The sequence below is a fragment of the Leucoraja erinacea genome, chromosome 8, assembly GCF_028641065.1.
Source record: "Leucoraja erinacea ecotype New England chromosome 8, Leri_hhj_1, whole genome shotgun sequence".
Taxonomy (NCBI): Eukaryota; Metazoa; Chordata; class Chondrichthyes; order Rajiformes; family Rajidae; genus Leucoraja; species Leucoraja erinaceus.
The window spans coordinates 14,626,072-14,649,213 of record NC_073384.1 but is presented as its reverse complement, the minus strand read 5'-3'; the positions used below and the strand labels follow the sequence as shown (position 1 = coordinate 14,649,213).

Genomic DNA, 23,142 nt, shown 5'->3' with positions numbered 1-23,142 from the left:
TGGGATGTCAGGACTGTCATATGAGGAAAGATTGAAAAGGCTAGGCTTGTTTAGAAGGATGAGGGGCAATCTTATAGAAACATATAAAATGATAAAAGGACTGGACAGGCTAGATGCAGGAAAATTGTTCCCAATGTTGGGCGAGACCAGAACCAGGGGCCACAGTCTTAGAATAAAAGGGAGGCCATTTAAGACTGGGGTGAGAAAAAAGAGTTGTGAATTTATGGAATTCCCTGCCACAGAGGGCGGTGGAGGCCAATTCACTGGATGGATTTAAGAAAGAGTTAGATAGAGCTCTAGGGGATATGGGGAGAAGGCAGGCACGGGTTATTGATTGGGGACGATCAACCATGATCACAATGAATGGCGGTGCTGGCTCAAAGGGCCGAATGGCCTCCTCCTGCACTCTGTAAATATAACTTCATATCTAACACTATTACATCACTCTTTGTGGGACTTGCTGGTCAGCTTCCTGATTTAAAACACCAAATGCTCTTTAGAGAGTACTTAATTAGCTGTGAAGTGCATTGGGACATCTGCAGTTGTGGATGTATGTTTATTAGTGTAAGCTCCTTCTTCCACTTTTGAATCTCTTTTTGAGCTCCAAGGTATTTGGGGACCATCTTATGGATATCTGTCAAGTCTGGTATTCTGAATGGGCTTTTTTAAACATTTGGATAGACTGGGGATTTGGTGGGCTGTTGTATCAATGCTGCATGTGAAGGTTCACCAGTATTTTCCCAATTGGTCACGTTGATTATTTAAGGAGAAACAGGTGTTGAGTAGTTGATTGTTTGATGGTTTGTATTTGTGTGTCGATCACAACACAGAGATGCCAAATCAGATCGCCATCATGGCTTGTGTGAGTTGGTGTTAACGGTGAATTGAAACTCGAGTATTTGTAATCGGTATAGTGTTATCGGTCGCAAAGCAACTCCATTTCAAAAGCTAGACACAGAATGCTGGGGTAACTCGGCGAGTCAGGCAGTATCCATGAAGAAAAGGAATAGGTGAAATTTGGGGTCGAGACCCTTCTTCAGACTGAAAGACTACAGGTGCTGTCTGTACGGAGTTTGCTCGTTTTCCCTGTTCAGACCGACCTGAAAGTCAGCAACTCTACCGCTGCGCCACTGTGCCACCCCCAAGTTAGTTTTAGGTTGCGGAGAGGGTGGGGGGGGGGGGGGGGTTGTAATGATGAATTGGACAGAGGGAATACTTATGGTCAGGTAAGGCCATTGCTGCAGTGGGGATAAGGAGTGGTCAATGGCTTCATGGATGTTAGAAAATTGTAATACAAAGGGGTGTAAGTGCAGGGTTGTGAGGTTTGTCCAGCCAGTCAGAATATGCTGATGGAATGAGAAAAACCAGGCCAGTATCATAAATGGATATCCCAAAGCAGAAACGGCCATTCAGATCAATGATACAGAGAAATGTACCAGAAATGTTACCAGAAATTGTAGTATTCAACATGGAAGAGGCTGCAACGTGCCAGACTAAAACAGAAGCAAGGACTCTGCAGAAGGACTTGGACAGGTTAAGAGATTGGCAGAGAAGTGGCAGATGAAATTCAGTGTAACAAAGTGCGGAGTTATGCATTTTGGTAATAAGAATAAAGGCGTAGATTATTTTCGAAATGGAGAGAGAATCCAGAAATTGGAGATGCAAAGGGACTTGAGAGAGCTGGTGCAGGATTCCCAAAAAGTTAATTTGCAAGTCGAATCGGTAATAAGGAAGGCAAATTCAATGCTAGCATTTATATCAAAAGGACTGTAATACAAAAACAGAGACGTAATGCGGAGGCTCTTCAAGGCACTGGTCAGGCCGCATTTGCAGTCTGTGAGCAAATTTGGGCCCAATATCCGAGGAAGGATGTGCTGGCCCAGAGGAGGTTTACAAGAATTATTCCAGGAATAAGTGAGTTAGTATATGATGAGCGTTTGACAGCACTGGGCCTCTATACGCTGACATTTAGAAGGTTGAAGGGGACCTCATTGAAACTTACAGAATAGTGAAAGGCATAGATAGAGTGGATGTGGAAAGGATGTTTCCACTGGTGGGAGAGTCTAGGTCCAGAGGTCGTAGTCTCAGAATTCAAGGGTGCTCTTTTAGAAATGAGTGGTGGGGGAGGGGGGGAGTAACTACTTTAGTTAAAGGGTAGTTAATCTGTGGGCTGTGAAGGCCAGGTCAGTGGATATTTTTAAGGCAGAGATAGCCAAATCTTCAGGTTGTGATTCTTCCTCCGACTAAGAGTCAGAGGAAAGGAAACAAGAAATATAGATGGTGATGTAGAACAAATGAATGAAAGATAATATTCACCCGAAAATTTCTCTTTCCGCAGTTGCTGCCTGACCTGGTGAGTGTTTCCAGCACTTTTTGTTTGATTTCATGTTTTCAGCAGCTGCTTTAAAAAAAAACTCTCCAAATACTCCTGGCTGTCAGCTTGCAGGCAGGAAGAAAGATACTTGCGTTGGAGGCTGTTGAGAGAAGGGATTGATTGCCGGGATAAAGGGATCATTGTATGAGGAAAGGTTGGTCCTATAATTGAGAGTTTAAGAGAATGTGAGGTGACCTTACTGAAATATTCAAGATTCAGATTTGGCTTGGCTGGGTGTATGCTGAGCAGATGTTTCACTTCAAGAGGGAAATCTACATCTAGGGAGCCACAATTTCCGAGCATTTAAAATGAGGAGAATTTATCTTACTGAATGGTTGGGATTCTCTCCCTATCAGTAAAAGCCACAGGATTGAATCTATTTACAGCTGGGACAGATATTTTGACTGTCGGAGAAACAAAGATAATGAAGAATGGCAAGAAAGTGAAGTGCAAGCCAAGGACAGATCAGCCATTATCTTATTGAGTGACAGAGTAGGCTTGAGGGGCCAAATGGACTCCAGTTTGTGAGTATCTTTGAAGCTAATTTGCTGCTGGACTTGGGCCAAGGGTTTGGAAAGCACAGGATGGCATGTTCATATATAGATGCAAGATCAGTCAGCCTTTCTGCAAACAATTTTCTCCTCCCAGGCCATTTTCTAGATGCCATGGATATTACATTTTGTGTTTAAGGGAGATGCCACAAGAGGTGCGATATCCTTCTCCGAGCACCACTTGGTTATGTAAATAAAGTTGGTTAAAATTAAGACATATTGATTAGGTAAATAGGGAAAAAAATATTTTCATTGTCAATAGGTTGATAATCAGAGAACACCCTTTTCAGATAGTCGGCAAAAGAACCAGATGAAGGAACTGAAGCATTTTAACATAAAAGTCTGATTTTGAATGACCTGCCTGGAAGTTGACTTCCGGAAAGGAATTGGATATATAGTTGAGTGACGAAGCTGTGTAGCTGTACAAAACATAAAGTGCCAGAGGATCTCGGTGGGTCATGCAGCATCTCCGGAAGGAATGGACAGATGATATTTCAGGTCAAGACCCTTCTTCAGTCTCTCCACTGTGCAGTTGTGGACTGAGCGAAGGGGTATGATTCACTTTCTAGATCGACACAACATGCTGGAGCAACTCAGCGGGTCAGGCATCATCTCTGGAGAAAAGGAATAGCTGATGTTTCAGGTCGAGACCCTCCATCAGACCTTTCTAGATGTTTGCACAAGCCTGATAGATTAAACGCCACCCTTTTTTAAAAAACTGTTTGCCTCGATCTAGCGTGTGGGCTGATGACACTGCACTGATGTTTGGTGAGAATGTGAACATCCCATATCCTCCTCTCAGGTTGCAAGGATTTTGACGGGAGGGTTCTTGTGGAAAGGCCTTTGTGAACTCACGGATTTATCCTGTGAGCTTTGCAAAGTAATTTTACCCACAAAAAAAAGCCTGCAGTTGCTGTGAAGAGAGGAGCTTGTGTGGATTTCCGTGTGATCAGCTGTTTTTTGCTGGGCTGCAATGCCTTGCTAAATGCACACAGTATATTCTTCCACAGCAATCTTCGGTCTCGTTAGTGATGAGCATGCAAGCTGATCAAATGACCCAAAGATTTTGGTTCAGTAAGCAAATGGGACATAAGCAATATCCTTAGAATGATGAATTGTAAAATAACGTTGAAGGTAATATCAAATGGCACCATTATCAGCACACATGATGGGAACGACTCCCTGGATGCCTGCGTTTCTGTTACATATTCCATCATTTTCCCACTCAGTTTCCTACAACGCTCACATTTGAGACATCGAAACTGAGCTGAAAGGCTTGGTGGCCTTCTCTGCTGCATCTTAAGTGCCTCCTAAGTCACTGAAGGCTGATTCCCTCTTTCCACCTCTCAAAGAGAATAACATAGACAGGCATTGAATTTGATTTGGGTTTTGCTGTTACTCACTAAAGGAGGTATGCCATGACGTGTGAAGTTAACCATTGAGTAATGATGTTTGTGTTCAAGAAGGAACTGCAGATGCTGGAAAATCGAAGGTACACAAAAAGGCGTAGCTATGGGCACACGCATGGGCCCCAGCTACGCCTACCTCTTTGTCGGGTACGTCGAACAATCCTTGTTCAATATGTACCAGGGCCCCATCCCCGACCTCTACCTCCGTTACATTGCCGACTGCTTTGGGGCCACCTCCTGCAACCACACACAACTGACTGACTTCATCCACTTCACTACCAACTTCCATCCGGCACTCAAATACACCTGGACCATTTCCGACACTTCCCTACCATTCCTTGACCTCACCATCTCCATAGCAGGGGATAGACTTCTGACCAACATACACTACAAACCCACTGACTCACATGGCTATCTGGACTCCATCCCCCTGCCCCCTGTAAGGACTCCATCCCCTACTCCCAATTCCTCCGCCTACGCCGCATCTGCTCCCAGGATGAGACGTTCCACACCAGGGCATTGGAAATGTCCTCGCTCTTCAGGGAACGGGGATTCCCCTCCTCCACCATAGATGAGGCTCGCACCAAGGTCTCTTCCATACCCCGCAACACTGCTCTCTCTCCCCATCCCCGCACTCGCAACAAGGGCAGAGTCCCCCTAGTCCTCACCTTTCACCCCACCAGCCGGCAAATACAACAAATAATCCTCCGCCATTTCCGCCACCTCCAACGTGACCCCACCACTCGCCACATCTTCCCATCTCCCCCCATGTCTGCCTTCCGCAAAGACCGCTCCCTCCGCAACTCCCTTGTCAATTCTTCCCTTCCCTCCCGTACCACCCCCTCCCCGGGCACTTTCCGTTGCAACCGCAAGAAATGCAACACCTGTCCCTTCACCTCCCCCCTCGACTCCATTCAAGGACCCAAGCAGTCGTTCCAGGTGCGACAAAGGTTCACCTGTATCTCCTCCAACCTCATCTACTGCATCCGCTGCTCTAGATGTCAGCTGATTTACATCGGTGAGACAAAGCGGAGGTTGGGCGATCGTTTCGCCAAACACCTCCGCTCGGTCCGCAAGAACCTACCTGAACTCCCGGTGGCTCAGCACTTCAACTCCCCCTCACATTCCCAATCGGACCTCTCTGTCCTGGGTCTCCTCCATTGCCAGAGTGAGCAACACCGGAAATTGGAGGAACAACACCTCATATTCCGCCTGGGTAGCCTGCGTCCGGCGGGCATGAACATTGAATTCTCCCAATTTTGCTAGCTCTTGCTGTCTCCTCCCCTTCCTTAACCCTCGAGCTGTCTCCTCCCATCCCCCCGCCCTCGGGCTCCTCCTCCTCCCTTTTTCCTTCCTTCTAACCCCCCCACCCCCTATCAGTCTGAAGAAGGGTTTCGGCCCGAAACGTTACCTATTTCCTTCGCTCCATAGATGCTGCTGCACCTGCTGTGTTTCTCCAGCATTTTTGTGTACCATTGAGTAATGATGCCTGATTTAGTCTAGAGATACAGCGTGGAAACGGGGCTCCTCGGCCCACCGAGGCCGTGCCTGCCATTGATATCTGCACACTAACACTATCCTTCACACACGAGGGACAATTTACAATTATACCAAGCCAATTAACCTACAAATCTGTACGTCTTTGGAGTGTCACACAAGGGCGGGTTCGATCCTGACTACGGGTGCTGTCTGTACATTCACCCCGTGACCTGCGTGCGTTTTCTCTGGGTGCTCTGGTTTCCTCACACACTCAAAAGATGTGTAGGTTTGTAACATTAAGGAAATTTATGCCTGCACAGGTGAGCATGTGTATTGGCGCAAAATTGCAGCATCAGGCAAGAGGTACAGAAGTGTGAAAACGCACACATTCAGGGACAGTTTCTTCCCAGCTGTTATCAGGCAACTGAACTGTCCGCTCACCAGCTAGAGAGCAGTCCTGAGCTACTATCTACCTCTTTGGAAACCCTTGGATTATCTTTGATCAGACTTTACTGGACTTTATCTTGCACTATACGTTATTCACGTTATTTCCTTTAGCATGTATTTGTACACTGTGGACCGCTTGATTGTAATCAAGTATTGTCTTTCCGCCAACTGGTTGGCACGCAACAAAAGCTTTTCTCTGTATCTCGAAACATTATCGAACTGATTTTTGAGGCACTGAGATTATTGGAAATAAACCTGGTCAAAGAGGCAAATTTAAAGGAGCATCTTGGGTTGTGGGGAGCTGATGGTGTGAATGCCAACAGTAAAGCTACGGAAATCGAGATGCATTAGAGGCTAAGAGGAGAAGATACATGATTCCATAGAGTTTTGGGGATAGAGGAGGCAACAGATTTGTACAGGTCAGCAGCGTGTCTGTTTTTTTCTACTTTTTTTGTTTTTTTAGTATGTTTTAATGTATGGTTTTAATGTTTCTTGGTGTGTCTTGTGTGGGGGGGTAAGGGGGAAACCGTTTTGGTCGCCTCCTCCACGGAGAGGCGACTTTTTCCATGTCGCCTCCCCCGTGGCCTAACAGTAAGAATCGGTGCGGCCATTCCCAGAGACGCGCCCAGGACTTCAGCGTGGACTCTCGGCGTGGAGCGACGACTGCGAGGGTTGAGGTCCCGACCACGGGGAAAAATGGAGGAGGACTGGCCAATTTTTGTGCCTTCCACCAGAGTGATGACTGCTGTGGTGGATGTTTGTGTTAAATTTTTTGTGTTTTTGTGGGTTCTTTCTCATTGTACCGCTGCTGGCAAATTCATTTCACTTGCACTTTATGTGACGAATAAAACTGATTGTCGTTGATTTTTGTGACAGGGATTTGAAAGTAAAGATGAGAGTTGTAAGATCAAGATTGCTGCACTGAGACCTGGTGTTGGTTGCTGAAAATGAGGGGATTTGGTCAACAGGATAATTGGAATTAGGATTTGAACCACCTCCAGTTTTAAAGAAGGTTCAAGGTGAGCAGAGCATTGGAATTGATAATATTAATAGAAACATAGAAAACATAGAAATTATGTGCAGGAGTAGGCCATTCGGCCCTTCGAGCCTGCACCGCCATTCAATATGATCATGGCTGATCATCCAACTCAGTATCCCGTATCTGCCTTCTCTCCATACCCCCTGATCCCCTTAGCCACAAGGGCCACATCTAACTCCCTCTTAAATATAGCCTCAACTACCCTCTGTGGCAGAGAGTTCCAGAGATTCACCACTCTCTGCGTGAAAAAAGTCCTTCTCATCTCGGTTTTAAAGGATTTCCCCTTTATCCTTAAGCTGTGACCCCTTGTCCTGGACTTCCCCAACATCGGGAACAATCTTCCTGCATCTAGCCTGTCCAACCCCTTAAGAATTTTGTAAGTTTCTATAAGATCCCCTCTCAATCTTCTAAATTCTAGAGAGTATAAACCAAGTCTATCCAGTCTTTCTTCATAAGACAGTCCTGACATCCCAGGAATCAGTCTGGTGAACCGTCTCTGCACTCCCTCTATGGCAATAATGTCCTTCCTCAGATTTGGAGACCAAAACTGTACGCAATACTCCAGGTGTGGTCTCACCAAGACCCTGTACAACTGCAGTAGAACCTCTCTACTCCTATACTCAAATCCTTTTGCAATGAAAGCTAACATACCATTCGCTTTCTTTACTGCCTGCTGCACCTGCATGCCTACCTTCAATGACTGGTGTACCATGACACCCAGGTCTTGCTGCATCTCCCCATTTCCCAATCGGCCACCATTTAGATAATATGTGATAGTGATAATGATGAGGTAGACGAGAAACCCACCAAACATTAGATGTGGAACTGTCTGTAATAGGAGCGTCGTGGTATTAATAATAACAATAATAATAAAAAAAGACTTGATTGTCATTGTAAATACATACAACAAAATTTCAGACGCACTGCCCAAGCGGAGCTCCAACGTATCGGATAAATAATAACGACAATGGAAACAACAAAAACGGCAAGAAAAAAGTTGTCAAGTTAGAATGTGCAATATTTTCACAGTATAGTGTTGTTGCAGTACAACATATTGGCTATGGGGGAGGGGGGGGGGGGGGTGTTCAGTGCAGAGTTCAGAGTGGTGATGACCTTGGGCTAGAAACTGCTCGTTAATCTTTGGTGTGTGATTTGATGGACCTGTACTGCTTTCCTGAGGGCAGAAGGACAAACAAGTGATGTGCGGGATGAGATGAGATTAGGAGAGAGGCTTGGGTTTGGACACAAAGCATGTTGAAGAAGAACCAGTTTGAAGAACGGGTACCGTCTCGAAAGATCACCCATCCATGTCCTCCAGAGTTGCTGCCTGAGCCACTGAGTTACTCCAGCACTTTGTGTCCTTTTGCTGTTATGGCTATTCGTGTGCAGACAGGAGTAGTGTCCAAGGCTCGTTGTGGTCAGGAGTGAAGACACTGACTTTGTTCTGCCTAAAATAGTTGGACATAATTTAATGCAATAAACCATGTTCGTTATCTTTACGATCGTGTTCGGATCCTTAGTTGGAGAGCCTTGCATCTCACACACACACACACACACACACACACACACACACACACACACACCACTTGTTTTGTCACATGCTTACAAAACTGATCTGGAGAGGAATTTCAGTAAAGTGAATTTGCTCACAATTGCAGTCACATGCAGGGCAGGACATTTGATAACCCGTTTCCTTCTCTAACTCAGGGGCATGACCTCGAGGCTTTGCTGAAACTATCTGTTGTTACACGCAAGGCTACAGGAGAACAGAACTCTTTTGGAAGAGTGGGGTGACTGAAAAGCGTCTTTTTGTTTACATCTTATGCTTTGACGCTTAACTATAAGCCATCGAATATGTGAGAGCCAACCCAACTGCATCCAGTTGTGAAATTGAATCCAGTACATATGACAATTTAGGGCAGGGATTACCTCATTCAGTCCCTCGGCCATTGAACGTTGATGTAGGAACTGTGACCCAATTCTAGGTGCTGTATCCTGGCAGCAAGAACTGTAAAGCTTTGAATTATGGAGACACACTGATACCTTTCTAGGAAAGATATAAGAAGGAACTGCAGATGCTGGTTTACACCAAAGGTATACACAAAATGCTGGATTAACTCAGTGGGTCAGGCAGCATCTCGGGAGAAAGGGAATAGCTGACGTTTCGGGTCGAGACCCTTCAACAGACTTCTCTTTGGCCCAACTTATCCATGTTGACCAAGATGCCCCATCTATGCCAGTCCCATTTGGCTATGTTTGGCACACATCCTTCTAAACCTTTCCTATCCATGTGCCTGTCCAAGTGTCTTTTATGTACCAGTCCGTGTGTTATTATTGTATCTACCTCAACACCCTCCTCTGGCAGTTCGTTCCATTTTCCTACCACCCTTTGTGTGTGGGGTAAAAATGCTCCTTCGGTTTCTATTAAATTTTTCTCTTCTCACCATAAAACTGTGCCCTCCTCCCAATACTCCCACCAGCCACTCTTCTCGGAGAAGCCACTTGGAGGGTGGGAGGGCACCGGAGAACCTTCTGGAAACTCATGTAGTCAAGGGAGGAACTTGCAAACTCCCCACAGACAGCATCAGAATACAGATTTGAGCTTGAGTCGGTGGGACTACCTGCAGTCTCACTGGGTGCCCAGTAGGCCTCAACTGATCGTAGGGGCGGGACTAATGGGAAGCCAGGCCTCTGATGAGAGTGGGACTACTCATTTTACCAACTACCAAGCAGAGTTCCAGCCCAAAGCCGTGCTTGCTGTGCGAGAAAGAAATCAGCCTCATGAAAGATGCATTAGTGCTTCCATCTTATCTCTCCGGAGAAACTTAGCTTATTGAAAATTAATGCAGGATATAACTGTTCACAGCATGTCTGCAGGATAGCATCATCTTTTAGTTTGGTTTAAAGATATAGCATGGAAAACAGGCCCTTCAACCAACCAAGCACCACCGTCCATCGATCACCTCTATCCCATGTGAGCAGTCTTGGGCCCCAGATCTGTGGAAGGATGTGCTGGCTCTGGAGAAGGTCCAGAGGAGGTTACAAGAATGATACCAGGAATGAATGAGCGGGTTAACTTATGATGACCGCTTGACAGCACTGGGCCTGTATTCGCTGGAGTTTAGAAGAATGAGGGGAGATCTGATTGAAACGTACAGAATAGTGAAAGGCTTGGATAGAGTGGATGTGGAGAGGATGTTTCCACTAGTCGGAGAGTCTAGGACTAGGTCATAGTCTCAGAATTAAAGGACATTCCTTTAGGAAGGTGATGAGAATGAATTTCTTTAGTCAGAAGGCGGTGAATCTGTGGAGTTCTTTGCTACAGAAGGCTGTGGAGGCCAAGTCAATGGATATTTTTCAAGCAGAGATAGATAGATTCTTGATTAGTATGAGGTTATGGGGAGAAGGCAGGAGAATGTGGTTAAAGGCCTGTCCCACTGTAATTCAAGAGCTCTCCCGAGTTAAAAAAAAATCAAATTTGTGGTAAGCACGTAGAATGTACGTAGCGGGTACGTCGGAGCTCGGGGGCGTCTCTTAGCGGCTCGTAAAGTAACGACAGGTACTCGGGAAACACGGTAAGTTCGTGAAGATTTTTCAACATGTTGAAAAATGTCCATGAGAGCCCCGAGTACCTACGAGCGGCTATTACTGTAATTCTCCGAGTTCGAATCAGGCGAAACTCGGGAGAACTCTTGAATTAGCTTGTGCAGTGGGACAGCCCCTTTTGGAGGGAGGGATAGATCAGCCATGATTGAATGGCAAGGTAGACTTGATGGGCTGAATGGCTTAATTCTGCTCCTATTACTTATGACCTTTGAGGACATTGGATTTTGTCTGTGGAACTGATACTCTACAATGCTGAAAACATATTCTGCACTCTGTATCTTCTCCTTTATTCTCTCTCTATAAATTGCTCTGTACAGTATATTGTTTGGAACTGGTTGCATATATGTTTGGTACATCTGATCTGTTTGTACAGCATGCAAAACAGAGTATGTACGTCATTACCTGTGACAACAATAGACCAAACCTAACTTGTAATCCCACTTTCTCATCCACTCCTTGCTTACAAGAGGCCAATTAGCCTACAAACCCGCGGATATTTAGGATGTGGGAGGATACGAGAAGAAATCAATGCAGTCACACGGAGAACGTGCCAACTCCCCACAGACAGCACCCGAGGTCAGGATCAAACCCAGGTCTCTAGGAAAATGAGGTAGCAGCTCTACAAACGGTGCCACTGTGCTGCCCTTGTGGCAATATTAGTCACTTAGAACCTGGAAGTAATTTTCGTATCTTAGGATGATACACATTGGCTTTGATTTTGGAGTCTTTCATTTTAGTGGAAGCTAAAACCCCATTTACATTGTTTTGCATCTTAATTTTATTCATCTGAAATAACTAAGCTGAATTGGCAAAATAATCAACAATATTCACAATAGTTTCCAGAAAATGCAGACTTTGAGATGGTTTGCTTTTTGAAAATATGTGTTTTTCAAGACTAGGTAGGTTGGTATTTAGAAATGGACATTTCATGCCAGTCAATTACGTCATTCTTTTTGACTACTTAGTTTGCCGATTTTTTTTGTTGTTGATAAACTGAATGGCTTAAAATGTTATGCCACTTTTAAACATTATATGGGGTGGCACAGTGGTAGAATCGCCGCATTGCAGCACCAGAGACCCGGGTTGTATTCACTGGAGTTTAGAAGGATGAGGGGGAATCTTATAGAAACATATAAAATTATAAAAGGACTGGACAAGCTAGATGCAGGAAATTTTTTTCCCAATGTTGGGCGAGTCCAGAACCAGGGGCCACAGTCTTAGAATAAAGGGGAGGTCATTTAAGACTGAGGTGAGAAAAAACTTTTTCACCCAGAGAGTTGTGAATTTATGGAATTCCCTGCCACAGAGGGCAGTGGAGGCCAAGTCACTGGATGGATTTAAGAGAGAGTTAGATAGAGCTCTCGCGGCTAGTGGAGTCAAGGGATATGGGGAGAAGGCAGGCACGGGTTATTGATAGGGGACGTTCAGCCATGATCACAATGAATTGCGGTGCTGGCTCGAAGGGCCAAATGGCCTCCTGCACCCATTTTCTGTGTTTCTATGTAATCCCGACTACAAGTGCTCTCTGTACGGAGTTTGCATGTTCTCTCGGGGAACGCACGGGTTTTTTCCGAGTGCTCCGGTTTCCTCCCACATTCCAAAGACATTCTGGTTTGTAGTTGATTGATTTCTGTAAAATTTGTAAATTGTCCTTGGTGTGTAGGATAGCGTATCGGGTGAGCACTGGTCAGTGCAGACTCGGTGGGCCGAAGGGCCTGGTTCCACTGTATCTATAAACTAAACTAAACACAATGGCATCCAACAGTAGTCAAGTAGGTTGGATGAATTATAGTTATACAGCACAGAAACAGGCCCTTTGACCCAGCTCTTCCATGCCAGCCAAGTTAACCTCTTGGGAAACTCAGCGGGTGCAGCAGCATCTATGGAGCGAAGGAAATAGGCAACGTTTCGGCCCGAAACGTTGCCTATTTCCTTCGCTCCATAGATGCTGCTGCACCCGCTGAGTTTCTCCAGCTTTTTTGTGTACCTTCGATTCTCCAGCATCTGCAGTTCCTTCTTAAACACAAGTTAACCTCTTGAGCTGGTCCCATATGTACAGGAGATGGACATCGGTTCGGAGGTCGACCCGTGTGTCCAAGGAAAGGCGATAGCTGGAGGCCTGCAGTAGCCTGGGGCTCGCCTGTAACGGGCACCACTCATAATACCTAGAGCGCGGACTGGACTCTGATAATGGCACCAAAACATGGCGGCTCATGCACTCGGGATCAGTGGACTATTTCCGTAGAATTTGCTAATTGGGTATGTGCTTTGGTATGACAATACTCTACTGGACTGTAAGAAAATACGTTTACTGCACGCGCACACACGACAATAAAAGTGCCATTGAACAAAATATTGGTTTCATTTATTTTGTTTCGTTGTAAAAATTCTTTGGACTTCGTGGTCCTTGTACCTTTTCCCCTCATGGGCTCGTAACTGTCTGAGCTTTATTAGATTCTGTGAGTCATTGCTCAGTTGGGTGCCACCAGTCTTACTGGATGTCTGATTTATGCTGAGGTTTTTATGCATCTCACTACTTAGCATGCAGGCAGAGTAGTGGTGCAGCAAGCCTGTCTGAGTTTTAGTTTTTAGTTGCTAAGATGCAACATGGAAACGGGCCCTTCGGTCCACTGAGTGCACGCCGACCAGCGACCCCCGCACGCTAACACTATCCTACACACACTACAGATCATTTACAATTTTGCCGTAGCTAATTAACGCAAAACCTGCAGGTGTGTGGGAGGAAACCGGAGCTCCTGGAGAAAACCCACGCAGGATACGGGGAGAACATAAAACTCCTTACAGACAGCGCCCGTATTGAGGATCGAACCCAGATCTCTGTCTGTGTAAGGCAGCAACTCTACCCTTGCACCACTGTGCAGCCCACTGAGCTCTGTGTGCAGTGTGGACAAAACTGCACAAGACTCCTCTGCTCAGCAACCCTCCCATACAGAGTGGGATCACTTCAATTTATCGCAGTCTCTCTCAATCTGGAAAACACAAACAAAACTTGGTTCTTGAAAACCAAATCGCAGTTGTGTTGCTGTAAGAAAGGACATGAGGATCTGAAGTGAATAAAATTTGCAGGTCAATTATTATCGTCTCATTTGATTCTGACGATTTGCCTCTATCCTTTTAGTTAATGTTGTCTATGTTCTCCCATTCCATTATCCCAAATGGTATTTGCCTTAGGATAGTAACCATTAGCTAAATGAAGAGATTTCTACCTCAATACCGGTTACATGATTATATGTACGGTTCCTAGAGTAAAAAAAAAACGAATGCTGGAAAAACTCAACAGAGCAGGCAGCATCTGTGGAGGGAATGGACAAACGATGTTGCGACCCTTCAGACTGAAGAAGTATTGCCTGTCCATTCTCAGATGCTGCCTGACCTGCAGCACTTTGATTTTTGCTCAAGATGCCAGCATCTGCAGTTTCTTGTGCCTAGTCCCGATCCAACAGTGTGGCCACACAAGGAACTATGGATGCTGGCATCTAGAGTAAAACACAGTGTTAGAGTAGCTCAGCTCAGTGTCGAGGTCCTCCCTGGATTACAAACACCCAACTTTTATCCACTTTGTACATACAAGCAAGCGTTTGGGAGATCGGTGGAATGAGTATACTGGCTATTGTGGGGCTGCAGGCATTTTCTGCTGTGTGGGGTGGAGCATTTCCACAGGGCCTCTCACCCCCAGCTCAATGATCCAGGGGGAGCGCCGAGCAGGCTCACACGCTCACTCCATGATTCAGTGTGGCCACTCATCCCGCACCTGCTTGCTATCCCGTCACTGGTGTTTCCGTGATCCTCCACCACATACTTCTTCAATTCCGACTGACAAACAGTTCTTGGGAACAGAACCTGTCACAACCAGTATACAGTCGGTGTAAATGGGGTGAAGGGGAGATCTGTCTTGGGCTGTCGCAGTGTTGGAGTCGACCCGAAGAACTGAATAGTCTGTCCCAGACACTTTTGAAACTGAATGTTCCTTTGGGCATGGGAATGAAAGGCCAGCCAAGGTTATTTGTAAAATTGCCAGACTTTTGGCCGGCCATCAAAATAAGAGGCCTGTGATCAGGGGAGATGAATCTAACATCAGGCTTTTCCCATTGCTACTCGGTGTAATTTAATGCTTTCTAATTTTATAATGAAGATGGGATGTAAAGTACACTTCCCTCTACGAGCTTCACAATATTGACTTGTTTCAGTGCGATATTATCTCATATTATTCAGAAGAACTGAAACAAACAACTTTCAACAGTTGCGATTCTGTGAATAGACTCAAAGCGTGTTTCAGTACATTGGTAGATGCCTCAATGCTGTAGATTAGTGGTCAAAATGCATGAATGCTTGTTGGTAGACAAAAATGCTGGAGAAACTCAGCGGGTGAGGCAGCATCTATGGAATGAAGGAATAGGCAATGTTTCGGGGCTGCCTTTTATGAATGGAAAAATTTGATCTTTTTACTGGACCATGGAGATGTCTTAACTTCCGCGTTCTGACGTATTGTGATGGCAGTAACTCAGTTACAGTTCTGCCAACATTGGGTGAGAGTTTGGAGTGAGTAATTGTGAAAGACCAAGCCCGAGGGAGCATAGCGACCGAGCAGGGGGGGCGGTTGGGAGCTTTTGGTATGGAGCTTTTACATTTTTCAGCTTGAAATTGTGCAATCTGGTGCATACTGTACCGAGTCTTTTAACTTACACTTGAATGCAATATTTATGCTTTAAATTGAATAAGGTTAGGGTAAATTAAATTACATTCCACAGTTGAGCCAGGCTCTGATCAACAGGTGCAGGAAATCAGATTATAATCAAACACTTGGCCCATGTTGACCAACCTGGGTCTCACTGAACTCCTGGTACTATTCCAGTCCTTGACTCTGGATGCACACTTGGCCTTGCTCCTAGCCCTTCTGCACTGACAATATATCTGGCCCACACATAAAGCCCCACACCTGACCCCCTAGACTTAACCTAGACGTTCAAGTCCACAGGTGCTTATCTAATGCGGTAATCTTTGGTACTTATTTCCAGCAGCCACTGGTTGTCGTTCAGGATGCACCGAGCCGCAGCCTGATCCATGCCGGTCACCTGGGCGAATTCGGCACAGAGACTCTCATGGCAGCGGCGCAACGATTCCAACGCCTCGGACGGCCCAGGACTCTTGCACTGAGGCTGCTCCATGGCTGGAGCTGCAGCGAGTGACACGCCAGCCCAGCAAACACTCGCCAGCCCCGGCTCCCCATCCGCATCTGATCCCGCCGCTGCTTCTGCTTCCAACCCCACGCTCAACCCCGGCTCTCCAACACCCGCGGCCCATGCAGTTGATATGAGTTTTTAAATTTTCGTTGACCACAGAATTTCTCACGACAGAGCATGAGAAATTTGTGATCACTGTGAGAATTTGGCGAAATGCGTGATTCTTATGCTCAATGCATGAGAGTTGGCAGCCCTGCAGTTAGTAGAGCTGCTGACTCACTACTCTAGGCACTGTCTGTGCGGAGTTTGCAGGCTCGTCTTGTGGCTGTGTCATCTACAACTGAGTGCTCCGGTTTCCTACTTTTTCCCAACGAAGTGTGAACTGAAGGAAACCGGGGCACCTGGAGAAAACCCACGCAGGTCATGGGGAGGAGGTGCAGACAGCACCCATAGTCAGGATTGAACGCGGGTCTCTGGCGCTGTAAGGCAACCACTGTGCCACCCACTAATCACGAAGCTAATATTCCTTCAAATTAGCTGATGAATTCTGTCACCTATTATTTTGAGATCATGAAGAAAAAGCATTGAAAGTTACACTAAGGAAGCAATTTAATGGTTGAACTATAACGGAGTTGCTTTGAGAGAAATTTCAGCCTGCTTCCTATGCACAGAATATCATTGAGCAGGTCTTTGCTCCAGAGTTAAACACAGATGCATTTTGAACACTGACTGGTGCAAGCCCTAGGCGGCACCATAAGCCTCTGTAGTGAATGTTATGTCTCTTGACGTATTCTCTTTGGTCCTTGCAGATGAGCACCATGCCAGGACTACCCACTCGGCCTTGCTTCTATGACATCGACCTCGACTCGGATACGGAGCAGGTGCGGGGATTGTTCTGAAGGCAACTCTCAGACTGCAGGTACTAACATTATCATTCATTGTCAGAACAACTGAGATTTTCTTTTGTATGAAGAATACGGCCGGTACTGTGACGCAGCGGTAGAGTTGCTGCCTTACAGCGCCCGAGACCCAGGTTCGACCCTGACTACAGGTGCTGTCTGTGCGGAGTTTTACGCTCTCCATGTGACCTGTGTGGGCTTTCTCCGGGAGCCCCGGTTTCCTCCCACACTCCAAAGACGTGCAGTTTTGTAGGTTAATTGAATGCGGTAAATCTGTAATTTGTCCCTAGTGTGTAGGATAGTGTTAAGGGCCTGTCCCACTGTACGAGGTAATTCAAGAGCACTCCAGAATTTTAAAATATCAAACTCGTGGTAAGCACGTAGAATGTACGTAGCGGGTATGTCGGCGATCGGGGCGTCTCTTAGCGGCTCGTAACGCTAACGGCAGGTACTCGGGACACGCGGTAAGCACGTGAAGACTCGTGAAGATTTTTCAACATGTTGAAAAATGTCCACGAGAGCCCCGGGTACCGACGAGCGGCCATTACCGTAATTTTCCGAGTTCGAATCAGGGGAAACTCATGAATTAGCTCGTACAGGGGGCAGGTCCTTTAGTGTGCAGGGATCACTGGTCGGTGTGGACTCGGTGGGCCGATGGCCTGTTTCCACACTGTACCTCTAAGCTGAACTAAACTAAATACTCTAGTAACTTTCGCAAACGCAGTAACTTGGCCATGCCTTCCCTTGAAAATCAAAGTGCAGATGCTGGAAATCTGAAGTAAATATGAAGATTTAGTATTGAATTCAACAACTTCACATCGCTAGCCCTTCCTGATTGAGATTCTTTTATTGTCATGTGACAAGTCACAATGAAACATAGAAAATAGGCCATTCGGCCCTTCGTGCTTGCACCGCCATTCAATATGATCATGGCTGATCATCCAACTCAGTATCCTGTACCTGCCTTCTCTCCATACCCCCTGATACCTTTAGCCACAAGGGCCACATCTAACTCCCTCTTAAATATAGCCAATGAACTGGCCTCAACTACCTTCTGTGCAAAGAATTCCAGAGATTCACCACTCTGCGTGAAAAATGTTTTTCTCATCTCGGTCCTAAAAGATTTCCCCCTTATCCTTAAACTGTGACCCCTTGTACTGGACTTCCCCAACATCGGGAACAATCTTCCTGCATCTAGCCTGTCCAAAACCCTTAAGAATTTTGTAAGTTTCTATAAGATCCCCCCTCAATCTTCTAAATTCTAGCGAGTACAAGCCGAGTCTATCCAGTCTTTCTTCATATGAAAGTCCTGACTTCCGAGGAATCAGTCTGGGTGAACCTTCTCTGTACTCCCTCTATGGCAAGAATGTCTTTCCTCAGATTTGGAGACCAAAACTGTACGTGTTTAAGATGTTTAAGAAAGAAAGTGCCAGGAAGGACATTATTGCCATAGAGGGAGTGCAGAGACGGTTCACCAGACTGATTCCTGGGATGTCAGGACTGTCTTATGAAGAAAGACTGGATAGACTTGGTTTATACTCTCTAGAATTTAGGAGATTGAGAGGGGATCTTATAGAAACTTACAAAATTCTTAAGGGGTTGGACAGGCTAGATGCAGGAAGATTGTTCCCGATGTTAGGGTAGTCCAGGACAAGGGGTCACAGCTTCAGGATAAGGAGGAAATCCTTTAAAACCGAGATGAGAAGAACTTTTTTCACACAGAGAGTGGTGAATCTCTGGAACTCTCTGCCACAGAGGGTAGTTGAGGCCAGTTCATTGGCTATATTTAAGAGGGAGTTAGATGCGGCTAAGGGGATCAGGGGGTATGGAGAGAAGGCAGGTACGGGATACTGAGTTGGATGATCAGCCATGATCATATTGAATGGCGGTGCAGGCTCGAAGGGCCGAATGGCCTACTCCTGCACCTAATTTCGATGTTTCTATGTTTCTAACTGCAGATGCTAGAAAAATCGAAGGTAGACAAAAAATGCTGGAGAAACTCAGCGGATGGGGCAGCATCTAGTCACAATGAGATGCTTTGTTTTGCATAGCTAGGCATACAAAGAATCGCCACGTAGGGGCGATTCTTTGTATGCCTGGGTATGCAAAACATAGTACCTTTTTCTCCCAATGGTTCTCTCTTCCCCCCCCCCCCCCCCCCCCCCCCCCCCTTTGTTCTCGACGCATGCATTTGATACAGACCAAACTTGGATCTTTATGACTTTGCTCCCCGTTGTATGTATGCAACCCAATTCCTTCCCGTAGAGAGAGACACGTGCACAAGCCAATGTGGTTTGAGTTTGGGAAAATGTTAACGTGATTTCCAGAGCACTTGCCTCTCGAGTTATTGCTCATTCCGGCTCAGCTGAGGTGATAAAAAAAATTAAAAAAATGACACATCGCCAAGATCTAGATATGGAAAGCAGGGATTCAATATGGCATCTTCTCAGGCTGTCCCTCGTGGGTCAAGGATGGGTTGACTCCACTCCAGTTCCCCCTTGGTTCAGAGGCAACTAAACGAGTCCTATCTTCAGTCTCTGCCGGAGGCTGGAGTTTGACTGGATGGGTTGGTTTAATTATTAGTTCAAGGTTCACATTGTCGCATGCACCAATTAAGTTACAGTGAGATGAGTTACCGTGCAACCATACAATTAAAAAGAGCACAATACACAATAGAAGTTAACATAAACATCCACCACAGCATTCTTCACTGTGATGGAAGGCAATAAAGTTCAGTCAATCTTCCTCCTTTGTTCACCTGTTGGCGGTCAGGACCTTGACCCACCGTAGTCTCCATACCCCCTGATACCTCCATACCCCTTGACCCACGAGCCGATGTGCAAACCCTCTCGTCGGGATGATCCAAACTCCGACATTGGGACAGGGCGAACACACTCCTTGGCTTAGAGTTTCCGAATCGGCCACTTCCGGACCGGAGAGCGCGGCTTCAGGATGTTGTAGGCCGACGGTCGGAGCTCTTCTCCGGCGATCCCCAACAAGGGATGGGCCAGCTCCGCGATGGTAAAATCCGCTCCACGCCTGCTGCTAAAAGCTCCGCAGACCGAGGCTTCAAGATGTTATAGGCAGCAGGCCAGTGTCTGGGGTTCATGTCTGGCGATCCCCGGCAAGGGATCGTCCCGCTCCGCAATGGAAAGTCCACGCTGCACCCGCTGCTGAAGCTCTGGGCCCGACTCCGGGAAAGGCCGCACCAATCCAAGTTGTTAGGTCGCGAGGGAGGCGAAGATGTGACAAGGAAATAAGTAAGTCGCATCTCCGTCAAGGTAGGTGACTGAAAACAGTTTCCCCCTCTTCCCCCCCACCACCTCCCACACAAGACATACCGAGAGACACTAAAACATACATTTGGACATGGTAAAAAAACAAAAAAAGTCGAAATGAAGAACCCGCTGCTGGCTTGATTTAATTATTGTGCACTCCTTTTGTTGGCATTTGCCTATAAAATTCTCCCGTCCTTTTGGACGCCTTCCTAGTTGCCTCTCCGTGAGTCTGAGTAGTCTTTGTCCAGTGGCGATGTTATATTCTCGAAGGTTGTTTTGAGAACATCTTTGAAGCGCTTCTTTCCCCAGGGAACTACTGGCTGTGATTGAGCTTCGAGGAGAGGCCTCGTTGTGGGAATCTGTGCAAACAATGTGACCTCTTGTCAGACTTGGATGACTGTGGGCAGAGTCATACATGGTGCTGTTTATCAAGGAGAATAATTCACTCTCCTGACGATAGATCTGGAGCACTTTGGGGAGACACAATGTTTGTGGTTCTTCAAAGCTTTTGAACCTCCTGTTATCAGTTGTTCATGTCTCCAATAGTTCAGGAGGGTGAAGATTGGAGACATGTGGAGATCTGAAGATTACTGACAGCATCTTGAGTAATGTGCTTCTTGCCAGGTTTCCAGGTCTTTGTCTTCAAACATTCCCTTTCATAGTTGGTAAAATCCTGTGGCACTGGATTCCAATCTCAGTGACGTTACCATGGGAGGGGACATGATCAGCATTGACTGGCGATCCGACCTTGTGGCAGAGAGGAGGCAAGTGCCTTGTGACTTGGAAGTCTACTCTGCCATTCAATCATGGCTGATCTATCTTTCCCTCTCAATCGCACTGTAACCTTTGACACCCTTACTAAACAAGAATCTCCACTTTAAAAATACCCAAAGACTTGGCCTCCACTGCCATCTGTGGCATTGAATTCCACGGATTCATCACCCTCTGACTAAAGAAATTCCTCCTCATCTCCTTTCTAAAGGTACTTCCTTTTATTCTGAGGCTGTGTCCTCTGCTCCTAGACACTCCCATTAGTAGAAGCATCCTCTCCACATCCACTCTATCCAGGCCTTTCACTATTTGGTAAGTTTCAATGAGGTCCCTCTCACATACTTTTGAACACCAGCGAGTACAGACCCAGAGCCGCCAAATGCTCCTCGTATGTTGAGCGTTAGTATTGCATTAGCCTTGATCCTCATCTTTCTCACTCTGCTTGCTTGTTGTTAAATCAAAAAGGTCTGTCCAGAACTGATTTAGACAATATAATTCTATCCTGATCTTCCTGTTTGTTTTAGGACGTAAAGTGCATTCAGAGCTTAATACATTTTATAAGCTGGAGAAAATGTAACTACATGCTTTCATGAGTGCCGCAATGTTGCTTGCAAGGGCAGACAAAGTGGGCCATGTTTACTTCTGTTGATAGTTCTGAAGGAACTTGTTAAAGAGAGAATGTGAATTTGAAAGCCCATCTTTGATCCTGTGCAGTCAGATTCATGATGAGGGTCAATTCGTGTCAGGTCACAGTGGTTTTAATATAGTGCAAGGGCTTGGTCTCAGTAGTCACATCCAAGAATCTAAGCTGACGAGGCCAGTTCAAGCCCTGCTCCAGAGTTTTGACCGTATAATCAAAGCCCCCAGTCAATTACAAAGTTCAATGTAGTGTTGGTAAGTCAGGAGAAGGGGTCGAACCAATTCTGAAATGGAAGGAAGCGAAATGACACCATGGCATGTCACAAGGAAAGAGTGTAAAGGTTCTCATTGTTACACTTGTGGTGTTATCATCCAGATCGTGCTTTACTTTTTACTCTAGAGATGCAACGTGGAAACAGACCTTTCGGCCCACCGGGTATGTGCCAACCATCGATCACCCTGTACGCTAAAACTATCCTACACACTAGGGCCAATTTACAATCTTACCAAAGCCAAATAACCTACAAACCTGTACGTCTTTGGAATGTGGAAGGAAACCGGAGCTTCCGAAGAAACCCCACACAGGTCATGGGGAGAGCGTACAAACTCCGTACAGACAGCATCCGCAGTCAGGATCGAACCTCGGTCTCTGGCGCTGTAAGGCAGCAACTCTACCAAATCCCACATGGGTGTTCAATGTCTGACTGTAGTAGGGAAACAGCCCAGAGCCTGCGTGGAGTTCTGGTGCATCAATAACAGGGAGGGGAGGATGGTAAAAATAGTGCATGAAATTGCATCTAATAATTTGATTTTCTATGTGCATTCCAGATTACTCAAATATCCTGTCCGGTTTCTTGATGAATAAACATCAGCTCTATCTGCCTTTTAATGAAGTTGTGGGAAGATTACCAAGGCCTTGATCAAGTTTTGTATTAAGTTAAGCCCTAGCTTCCTGATGCAAGCATTCTGCACTGATGAATCTTATCCAGTCTCTATCAACAGCAATAATGCATATTTAATAACTTGATATTTGTGGTTGGATATGACGATGCTGAATAACTAATTTAAAATGTGTTATAGGACAGGTGTCATTTTATATTTCAGTATTCTGTAGTGACATGGTTACCGTGCCTAATGCCACACAATCACACACACACACACACACACACGCACACGCACACACACACACTCACACACACACGCACACATACACACTCGCGCACACACACACACACACACACACTCACACTCACACACACACACTCACACACACACATACACGCACACACACACACACACACACACACACACACGCACACACACACACACGCACACACACACACACACACACACACACACACACACACACACACACATTCACACACACTCACACACACACACACACACTCGCTCACTCTCATTTGACACAGGAACACGCACATAGCTGTT

At 46.0% G+C, this 23,142-nt stretch overlaps 1 protein-coding gene across 1 annotated transcript in view; it reads left to right on the top strand.

Moving 5' to 3' along the window:
• Positions 1-22,886, top strand: part of mthfd1l (methylenetetrahydrofolate dehydrogenase (NADP+ dependent) 1 like) — a 180,891-nt gene extending 158,005 nt beyond the window's left edge. Inside the window, exons 27-28 of the mRNA XM_055639023.1 lie at positions 16,916-17,025; positions 22,522-22,886. Of these exons, the coding sequence (XP_055494998.1) occupies positions 16,916-17,005 (90 nt within the window). The 3' untranslated portion in view covers positions 17,006-17,025; positions 22,522-22,886. The remainder of the gene's footprint in view (positions 1-16,915; positions 17,026-22,521) is intronic.
• The last annotated feature ends 256 nt before the right edge of the window (positions 22,887-23,142 follow it).